This window comes from Chenopodium album, chromosome 19, assembly GCF_948465745.1.
Source record: "Chenopodium album chromosome 19, dcCheAlbu1.1, whole genome shotgun sequence".
NCBI lineage: Eukaryota > Viridiplantae > Streptophyta > Magnoliopsida > Caryophyllales > Amaranthaceae > Chenopodium > Chenopodium album.
Genome location: NC_137852.1, coordinates 16,091,654 through 16,102,845, shown reverse-complemented (window position 1 = coordinate 16,102,845; position 11,192 = coordinate 16,091,654). Strand labels below are relative to the sequence as shown.

General features: G+C 34.3%; 1 protein-coding gene across 1 annotated transcript; it reads left to right on the top strand.

Annotated features, from left to right (window-relative positions):
• Nucleotides 1-1,926: 1,926 nt before the first annotated feature.
• On the top strand, nt 1,927-9,913 carry LOC145593479 (VAMP-like protein YKT61). Its single transcript, XM_081649724.1, has 6 exons — nt 1,927-2,189; nt 5,026-5,123; nt 5,786-5,890; nt 6,001-6,066; nt 7,096-7,182; nt 9,510-9,913. Exons 1-6 carry the CDS (start codon nt 1,997-1,999, stop codon nt 9,558-9,560), a joined length of 600 nt encoding a protein of 199 aa, XP_081505850.1. The 5' UTR covers nt 1,927-1,996; the 3' UTR covers nt 9,561-9,913.
• The last annotated feature ends 1,279 nt before the right edge of the window (nt 9,914-11,192 follow it).

Below are 11,192 nucleotides of genomic sequence, written 5' to 3'. Positions count from 1 at the left end.
ATAATAATTGATTTAAATAATGTGATTATCCCATAATTATTTTTGGATATAATTGATTTAAAATTTTGTGATTGGCTTGTAATTAGGATAGAATTTCCTAACATTGTTAGGATAATCTTTGAGGATAAATATGATTTCTCTTTTAAGATTAAAATAAGATTTGATTCTATCTCATGACTAATTTAGAATACATTATATTTTATTGATGATCATGAATAATATATGATATTATCTAATTGCTTTAATTAAAATATGAGATATTTAGATGCCATGTTTCCTTAATTGTGAACATTCGATGTTGTAGTTTAGGAAAGCATGATGAGTGATTTATTATGTGGCAATTTTATAATATATGATGTTGTTTATTGCTATATAATGACTAGTATGGCCCAGTAGATTGCTAAATACGATCTGCGCATCGTGATGTATTTTTGTAATCTTAGTACGGTCTACGTACCGATAAAGTATTTTTGTAATTTTATTTTATTTTATTTAAGTAGTAGATAGAATAGAGTAGAATTACAGGTTGCAGTTAATCCAAGAAGCCCATAAAGTGAAGGCCCAAAGGAGCAAGGTGGATGCAATCCATGATGATTCAAGTGGGAGCATTTACTTTATTAGTTTTCTTTGAATTAGGGGCCATGCTATGTCTTATTTATGCATTCAGTATTTTATGCATGTTAGATTTTATTGATGTTATGTGATGATGCGCTAGAGTTCACTATTTAATCACAACATAATAAATCTGGATCCCAGTAATATTGATGTAGCTTTTCCAATTAAAAATCCGACGAAACCTTCGATCGTTTATGATGGGTTTGCCCTCAGCAGAGCATCATAATATATCTCGGGGAAGTGGGGGTAGGACCGCATATCTACACTTTTAATTGGTTATATTCAACAAGGTTACCTAAAGCGTTTTGAACCTTAAAGCTAAGAGTAATAATTAAACATGCGATGGTTAATTATTCAACCAAGAATTACAAGAGTTGTAATCAGTAAAGAGTTTACTCACCTTGAAAATGTAATGGTTGATTGCAAGGCCTCACTCTGGTTAATTATTGCACGAATAAAGGATCTTGGAATCACTTAATTCAAGTTGGGATCACTTAAATTGAATAGAGTGTTTTAAAGTAACCAATTTAATTCGCTTATGGTACTTTAAATTTAATAAACATAATTGAATTTTGCGTTTACTTATAAGTAACATGTCGTTCTAATTTTATTATTATATATAATCTCCTCAATTGAAAATAAAGTTGAGAAAAGTTCTCAAAAGTTTAAAAGTTAATCCATAAACCTATATTCCAATTTTGCTAAGATTGTTCTAAAAGGCAAGTTTTAGAAATTCATGTCACATATCTAAGATTGTTTTTATTCAAAATGTTTGGGTAAAATACCAACACATCTTCATTTTGAAAAGTGTTTCAAGGGATATAATGAGATGAGAGGTACAAACCCTCCAAAAGACAAGTATAAAAATCCAATAAAATCTCTTATCCTCAATATGATTGAATATAAGAAAGTGATTGGAAATATCTATGATCAAAAGTTGATCAAATGACGCTATTTTCATCCATTTCATATAGAGTTTAATATTTGATTAAACTCAAATATGAAAAATGATTGAATAGACTTAGCAAAATCATGAAAAGTGCTTAAACAAGTGCTCTGCTCGGCTCGGCTCGGCTATGCTATCATATAATCAAATCTGCTCTGCTCTATTCTGCTGAAATTTAATCTGCTCTACTCTGCCCAGAAGCTCAATAAAACAGGGCATAAATGTTATTTCTGCATTTTTGTTGTCTATACCAAACATGGTACATTGGTACTTTAAATTTTCAATATTATTCGGGTCTTTCCATAAAATAAAATTAAAAAAAAAAATTATTCGTGTCTTTTTAAATTGAAGACGCTAATAAGAATCATCTGAGTTTTGTAGAGAGAGAAAACTGAAAACCGACGATCTCTAGAGAGAGAAAACCAAGGAGTGAGGATGAAGATCACGGCAATTGTGGTTTTGAAATGCGGGTCTAGCGAAGAAAACCCGATAATATTAGCAAATGCATCTGATGTCAGTACATTCGGATTCTTCCAGAGATCCAGCGTTCGTGAATTCATCGTCTTCGTCTCTCGTACCGTTGCCAAACGCACCCTTCCTGGCCAACGTCAATCTGTTCAACATGAAGGTTCATTTTATTTCTTTTATTGATAATAATTGTTTCCAATTTTAGTTTCGAAATCCAGTTTTTTTTTGATTGGTTTTGTTATAATTGATCTTGTTGATTGTCTGTTTTAGTGAGCAATTATGGATAGTTGAGCTTGGTGGGTTTAGGATCATTCGATTTTTGGGTTGATTGGACTGTTTATGCCTTGATTTAATGGATTTGGAATTGAATTTCAATGATTAGTTCAGCAAAGTTGTTTGATCATTGGTTTTTTTAGGATCAGCTACAATGTTCAAATAATATCTTAAAATTAAATTGCTCATTGAAATTTCCGGTGAGTATTGCCGTAAAATTACTGATGCTACGCTTTCGGTCATTGCTTCCCGGCATGAGATGCTTGAGTGTCTTGAATTGGGGCCTGATTTTTGTTAGAAAATCAGCAGTGATGCGATCCGGGCAGTTGCCATTTGCTGCCCGAGATTGAGGAGCCTCAGATTATCTGGGGTAAGAGAAATTGACTCTGACTCTATCAATGCCCTTGCTAAAAATTTTGTTAATTTGTGTGATATTGGGTATATGGATTGTTTGCAAGTTGATGAATCTGATTTGGGTGATATGGGCTCACTTAGATTTTTATCTGTTGCTGGGACTTCTAATTTGAAATGGGGTTTGGTGTCTCATTTTTGGAGTAAGTTTCCTAATTTATTTGGGTCATAAAAAAAAAATTTGCCTAATTTAGTTGGGTTGGTTGTTTTGAGGACTGATATTAGTCCTACCGCGGTTTTGAGGATGATGTTGTCTTGTCAGAGTTTGAAGGTGTTGTGTGCACTTATTTGTGTAAATGTTGAGCAAGTCTGGAAGATGCTAACTTTGTGAAAAGCGGTCATGGTAGTAAAGGTAAGCTGTTGTTGTCCCTGGTCAGTGATATATTCAAACGAGTGGGTTCGTTATTCGTCGATAATTCAATGAAAGGGAGGAATGTGTTTTTGTATTGGAGGGATACTGAGAGTAAAGATCAGAAATTGGATGAAATTATTGCTTGGCTCGAATGGGTTCTTTCGTTTTCGCTTTTGCGAATTGCTGAGAGTAATCTTCCTGGTTTGGATAACTTTTGGGTCAGTCAGGGTGCTACATAGCTGCTCAGTTTGATTCAGAGTTCACAGGAGGATGTTAAGGAAAGGGCAGCTACTGGGCTGGCTACTGTTGTGGTTATTGATGATGAAAATACTAGCATTGATGGACAAAGAGCAGAAGCAGTTATGCGGGGTGGGGGTGTGCAACTTTACAGTGCTGTGTTTCAAAGCCTATTTCATCGCCACCAGAAAGATGGTATAGGAGAAAGGTGACCAGAAAGAACATCAAACGACTGGTGATTATTTCTCATAACTTCAGGGTCATCAATCTTGGGTTCGATACCGCTTTGCTTATTGGATGTTGGCCTCTAAGTTACAGCTTTTAAGTGTACCTTAATTCGTGTATGCTGTTTTGGTTGATTAGTGTTCTAGCTAGAGAGTAATTTGATTGATGAAATATGTTGAATGATTGAAAATTCATACAGAGCTTACCTTGTTTTAGCTATAATGGGAATGTCAAATACTATGTATATGTTTAATTATGTAGTTTCCCTATGAATGAGTCCTACAACTGTCGTTACTTGAGTTTGCTGTTTTGGTTGAGGAGTGATTTAGCTAAAAGAAAGTGTGATTGAAGGATTATGCTAATAGTTGAACATTCACATCTTTTTCTTGTTCAGCTTTAGGGCATACTTGTATTGAGGGAAATGTATTATTAGGATAATAAAAGTCACATACTAAATAAAATAAAAGTAAATAGGGAAGGAGGAGATAGTGATGGTGTGCTTGTAAGAAAAATTATGTAGTGACGGTGAGGTATGAGTTGTAGAAAGAGGCTCATTTTGGGGTAATAGTTACACTAGGGGGAGGGTGTGTAATTATAACCTTGCCAATGTTGGCCCGTAGAGCCTTTCTCAAGGTAATAATTCCTCTATCTCTCTCATTTTCTCATGGAATAACTACCTTATATCATTTGTAAACACCATACCCCCTACAACAACACTTCTAATTACTTATGTTTTTTCAAGTTTGACTTTTATTACCCCTTAATATATTACCCCAAATCTAAGCATGTCGTACAACTACACTTCTAATAACTTATGTTTTTTTCAAGTTTGACTTTAATTACCCCCTTAATATATTACCCCAAATCCAAGCTGCCCTTAATGGGATTGTCAGATTTATGTTCAGCATTAGCTTTTATTTAATTTTTTCTTCTTTTGTGTTTGTGAAAGAGATCGTCTTTTTTTTTTTTATTATTATTATTACAAGTTAAGAGGTACACGCTATGGGTGTACCATATAAAAAAATTAGAAGGAAAATAAAAATTAACCAATGCTCACCATCAACCTTGAATCACCACCAAAAAAAAAAAAATAAAAATAAAAATAAAAATAATAATAATAATAACAGTCATGTGTATTAGGAGTTGTGAAAATAATAATATAAAATATTAATTAAAAGCATGAGAAAGAAAAAAGAACAAAAAAAAAGCATAAATGAGCAAATTTAGGAGTTTTTTTCAAAAAAAAAAAAAATTAGATAAATAAATCAAGGGTTTTTTTTTTTTAAAGGAGAGTGAGAACAATTGATGATATAAATTTATGTGGAAGAAGTGGAGCAGTTTTTATAGGGTAGTTTTGTAAATTGAGAAGGGCATTTTGAGAAAAAGTAAATTTATCACCCAAGAAGCCCTTTCTCTTTATATAGTACTATAGATTATTATTATTTTATATTGGTTTTGAACCTCATTTGTGTTTTTATTGTTTTCTTCTTTTGATCAGAATACAAGGTGCATGCTTACAATAGAGGGGGCCTTTGTGCGCTGGGTTTTATGGATGACCCCTACCCAGTCCGGAGTGCATTTTCACTGCTAACCCAGGTGCTTTTGCCTGTTACATGTATAGTTATTTTCTGATGGCATAGACAATAAGCTTCTGCTGGTATCTCATCTGCTTTTATATTCACACAAGCACATACTGGTGCTAAATTTACAATTTGAACATAATTGTGTCTTTATTGATCTAACAGTAGGTGACACAGGAACATGTAATTTGTAGATCAAGGGTGTTCAAATGGTAAAAACTTTTATTTTGTCTTTTATAGATAAAATTTAGAAAGCAAGGCTTTGTTGAAATGTTTGGGTGTGTCTGTGTACAGTTACTTCACGTTTCCTGCTGTCCTCTCCTATGATTCCTAACTGCTCTTGTCGGTCTTTATCTGCAACTGTGTAGCTAGTAGTATCTCCTAACCGCACTTGTCGGACTTTGTCTGCAACTGTGCTAGCTGGTAGTATCTTTATCTGCAACTGTGCTAGCTGGTAGTATCTCCTAACACACACGCACACACATGCTTACACACGCACACATCCCCACGCGTATGCGCACACCCATACACACACACACTGACACACATGAGACTGTCATCTGGATTATCTTACAACGTTAATCTCTGCTTTCTTTTTTTACTTTTTCCCGCGTGACACACACACCCTCTGAGGGGCAAATGGATGGCTAATTGGCTGTTGATGTTAATGCTGTATAGGTGTTAGATGAATACCAAAAGGCATTTGGTGACTCATGGAAAGGAGTAACTTCTGATAGCACACAACCATGGTCTTATTTGAATGAGGCTTTGGCCAAGTACCAGGTATTTCTGTGTTGGAATTTTTTATTAGACCATTATGTTGATTGAGGTATTTTAAATGTATATGCTATTTGAGACAGAATTTATCATGGTTTCTTTAACTAAATCTACAGGACCCAGCTGAAGCTGATAAGCTACTGAAGATTCAAAGGGAGCTGGATGAAACTAAGATTATTCTTGTATGAAATTTGCACTGTCATCTGAGTAACATAGCCTATTTTAATATGTCCGTTCTTTGCTTAAACTGTGATTTGACAGCTTGTATCTTACGTTCCATTTTTTCTATTAACCTTATTATCTACTTGGCACCATTTCTTAAAAGTTTGCATTGCCTTGCTTCACATATACATGCCTTTACATGTACTTGTCTACTGAATTTATGCCATTTTTGTTTTGTTACATAGATTTTTAGGTCAAAAGCTTTTATCAGTCTTTTCCCACCGTCATTAATTAAAGCAGCAGCTTTAGGTTATGTAATATCAAATTTGAACCATTTGAGTGTAGTTATCTGAAAAGATTTGGTAATCCTTGAAAGCTATGTCAATGTTAAGAGTTCTATTTTATTTTTTTTTGGGTTATATATATATATGTATGTATGTATGTATGTATGTATGTATGTATGTATGTATGTATGTATGTATGTATATGTATATGTATATGTATATGTATATGTATATGTTATATGTATATGTATATGTATAGGTATATGTATATGTATATGTATATGTGTATATATGTATGTATATGTATATGTATGTATATGTATATGTATGTATATGTATATGTATATGTATATATGTATACATGTATATGTATATGTATATATGTATATACTTGCAACTATAATACTGCTCATCCAACAGTTCCTTTTTCTGCAATGTATATGTATATATGCTTATGTATATCTCTACATATATATGTATATACTTGCAACTATAATACTGCTCTTCGACAGTTCCTTTTTCTGCAATGTGATGATTGGGTAACCAAATAAGAAATATAGTGTGCTTCATGGTTAAAGTGTATACAAGGTCATTGTTGGTAGGTGTAATGGCACTATTGCAGGAATGAGTTTGCTTAATACTCTCTTTTATTTCTTTCAATTTCATTGCCTGATAATTTTAAATTGTTAGTTTTTTTATTAATTCTTTTTTTTTTTTTTTTTGTTTTTTTATTTATTTATTTATTTATTTTTTTTTTTTTTGCAGCATAAGACAATTGATAGTGTCCTAGAGCGTGGTGAAAGGCTGGATAGCTTGGTAGAAAAGAGTTCAGATCTTAGTGCTGCATCACAGGTGTTTATTAGATCATTGCTCGTAACTTTTAGCTATTTTTAAGTTTGGTGTTTGCTTGTATGTATATATTTCTTGCAAGTGGTGTTTGCTCCTTGTACTTCTGCCAGATATGTGTGTGTTTGAGAATTTGCTGCTCTTTATATTGTGCTACATTCTGCAAGATGTGGAAGGACTGTCACTTGATCTATCGCAAAGGTGTCCCATTGCCAATCCACATTGCACCTTGGTGGCAATTTTATCAGAGAAAATAACTGTTATTTTTTTTATAATTAACAAGCCTCAAAAATAAATTCCTATAATTTTGTGTTTTATCTTTTCACAGATTAACATAGGAAATTATCCAAGATAAACGGTTCGTTTTGTTATTCTAGGATCATTTAATCTCTTTATCAAGTAAGGTTAAATGTTTTGTCTTCTTTCAATGTGCAAGCTAAGGTTTTAACCGTGTGTGTGTGAGTAGATAAAAAAGGGAAAATTGGGGTGGGGTGGGGTGGGGAGTTGGAGCCAAACAAGGGAAAACTAACTTGCAATTGCGGTTTTCCTTGCAAATATGTTTTTTTATGAAAACTAATTTTTCATTGAAATTGAAAATGTTTTTCATCAAACGAAAAAGGGTCTAAACCATGCTAGATGTGAAATCACCTTCTTTTGGACTTTAGGAATGGGAGAACGAAGCGTTGGAAATAAATGTTTAAAGAATGAGATTGGGTTTGTGTTTTTAACAAGTGTGAGTTCAATGTTATCACAAATTTCCATATGTGGCTGGCTACACCCATTTTCATATGTGGCTGCCAGCCACCTTGTCACTTAGGGGTTCCTCACTCAGTCGTCGATCAGGGGTTACTAGTGATAGGTCATTCAGGTCTGGTCTTGGTCGGGTCACTTTCAGGTTAGCTAACATTTGGGTCGGGTCGTGTCGAACCCAGGTCAACTTCGGGTCAGGCACCATAGGCCGAGTTCGGGTCATGTTAATTTCGGGTCGGGTATGTTCGGGTCTAGTTAATTTCGAGTCAAGTATGTTTGGGTCATAGGTCAAAATCAGGTCGGGTCATGTTCAGGTTGTTTCATTTGTGAATCAAGCTCAAATCAATAATTTTATATGGAGTATATATTTTGTTATTGTTATTATAAAATCTATTAATTCAATTTATGAGCTTAGCTCTGGTTTTGTTTTGTTTTTTTTTTTTTTAATTATTTTTTTTTTTTTTTAATGGAATATGGAGGGGTGATTTCATAATTAATATCTGCCATTCGGCACGTACAATCATCCCTTAAGAGATCTAAATTCTCAATACAAGAATTAAATACCCCTAAACTAATGGCATCGCTTCTAAAACGCTCTTGGATAATTTTAGATGTCTTTGCATTGTTTTTGACGGAGCTCCATTGATAGAGATAGTACTTGATTTATCATCAAGATCTGCAAATATGCCACGCACCCGTATACCAACAGATGCGCAATTCCACAAATTTACAGGACCAATCTTCTATATTTGTATCCCTGCACACACTAAAACCAAACAAACAAACTATACTAAATCCTACATGAAGGGACTGACAAAACCCTAAATGGAGGGACTGACTATAACACCATACTGATGATGATCTTTATTGGCAAAAAACATTAAATTTAAAAAGAATTTAGGGCTTACCATCGATAAAAATCGATGCCAGCCCCTAAGTTTTAATATGGTGGCTAGGTTTGAAGAGAGAGAACAGCGAAAATTTTAGGGGTTTTGAAGAGTCATTTTTTAAATACTACTATGTTTTTGCGAGCTTAGCTACGGTTGAAGATGAACAATTTGTCAATTTGAGTTAATTTTTTGTACAAGACATTTTAAGTTCAATTATAAGGTAATTTTAGTTTAGGACATATTGGGTATCGGGTCAATTTCGGGTATTAGGTCTATTCAGGTCAAACACTTTGGGTCGGGTCAACTTCGGGTCAGGTTAGTTCGGGTGTCGGGTCATGATCGGGTTTCAGATCAATTTAGGGTTATGAGTCAGGTCATTCGGGTCGGATCATCGGGTATAAGTTAGGATTGCCATGGTGTGGCCAGCCACACGCTGCAATGTTATTGGCTATAGAATTTTTATCTGTTATCTTGTTTCGGTGATAATTAGTTTGATTGTTTAAATAGAAATGGTGATATGCATGACAAACAAGAATTCATTTAGCTTGAAGCTTAAATATTTTTATTTATTTTGGGCATCAAGGTTGTGATGTTAAAGCTCAAGTGTTGGGAAAAAAATCTTTGTCTTTTGTTAATTGCAACTACAATGCCATGATGATAACTAACGGTAACAGATTTTTGTTTTTGGCACAGATGTTCTACAAGCAAGCAAAGAAGACCAACTCATGCTGTACAATATTATGAGTTTTTATAGGGATTTTACACAACTAATGCTGCCCTAGACAGTTCAACATACAAATGTGGAGACGATGAAGGATGGGGACTTTCATCTGTCCATACAAATCACCTATATATTGTGGAACGGAATTCGTGAAATTTATTTTTGTAATTTCTCCCTTTTTTTTTTTTTTTTTTTTTTTTTTTTTTTTTTTTTCTGGATTAAACTATTTTAGTTTGTAACGTATAGTTGAAAGATTTCAGCTCTCCACATTCCAGATGGATTTATCGATGTTTGTTTGTAGAGAAGTTGTGATTTTAATATGTGATCTACTACTTATGTGTATCTCTTTATATGGATAATGGCGAAATCTTATGTGGATACATTCTTGCTCTGAAATTATTATGTACATACATTCTTGCAAAGAAAAATGATCTCTTGTAGGCGTTGTAGCTAGATCACTTGGGCATAACAATATGGTAGAGGGGTGGTGTATTTTTTAATTTTTTTTTAAATTTTTTTTTTGTGACATGCTTAATAGATGAAAAATAAGAAGCATCGCATTGTTGGGAGTTTGGACAACAGTAAAATCACCGGCTTCATAGTTAATTACTCCTGTTCCTATTTTTTGCCATGTGGGACAGGTTTCAGGGTTTTTTTTTGTGATTCTCTCAAGATACTGGTCACGCACTTGGCCGGATGGACGCGGACACCAGCAAAAAAACGAATATTTGCCTCCGACGGTCAAGTTAGTAACCGAAAACGGAATAATTTTAGAGAAAAAAAGTAGAGAAGTTGAAACTCTTAATGCTCTTTTTTATGCTATGTCACAATCAACCATTCCCATCATAAATAATTGGGGTATTTATAGTGGTGAGAAATTGGGCCCCATTACGTTTAGTGCTTTAGAATTCCGTGCTCTGATTGATAGCGCAATCAAGTGATGGCACGTGTCCATATTAGAGCGCTGTTTTTGCGGCTTTCTTGGGATTTGAGCCTCTTGATGTAAGGAGTTTATTTACTCTCTTTTTAGGTGCTCTTTTAGGGTTTTACACGTGTCATTTTCCTATAGGGATACGTGTCGCCCTTTGATTGGACCACGTGTCAGTATTGGATTGGTCCAATTATTGGGCTATTTTTTACCCTAAACATTGACCCTCTGAAAGGGTGATTCATACTATACAGGTCGCCTCCTTTGATCTTCCACTTGTTCGAATACGTCTAAGTACTTAGGCTTTTTGAGCATTTTTCATTTTATACAGTGGCGTCCGGCTATCGAAGGGATTTCTCCTTTGGGCTGAACACCTTGTCTGGTCTGCCTGAATTCCTTTAGGAGAGTCTTTGAGTCTTGAACACAGGTAGACGGTCATGCCGACTGGCATTAAGAGAGAACACATGTCACCTAAAATTGCGGGATGGTTCGAATTCCGCTGAAATGGCCGTCTATTTTGACGCGCCACTAGAATGTCTGTAACCGTTCCCGTTTGAATGACGGAATTATTTTCTAACCGTTCAACTTCTAGGTTAAACTTTTTCAAAAGTAACCGTTTGAATTCTTAGGCGGGAAAGACGATTTTTCCATTTTGCCCCTATAAATTTGGCCTATAAATAGAAGGTGTTTGACTTCATTTTGACACTCTGAAACTTTTGAGAATTCT

What these genes read in the sequence shown, in the direction of transcription:
- LOC145593479 (XM_081649724.1), top strand. Translation starts at nt 1,997, where the DNA reads ATGAAGATCACGGCAATTGTGGTTTTGAAATGCGGGTCTAGCGAAGAA. An exon ending in TCAATCTGTTCAACATGAAG is followed by an intron (nt 2,190 to 5,025) that starts GTTCATTTTATT and finishes TCTTTTGATCAG; the next exon opens with AATACAAGGTGCATGCTTAC. An exon ending in ATGAAACTAAGATTATTCTT is followed by an intron (nt 6,067 to 7,095) that starts GTATGAAATTTG and finishes TTTTTTTTGCAG; the next exon opens with CATAAGACAATTGATAGTGT.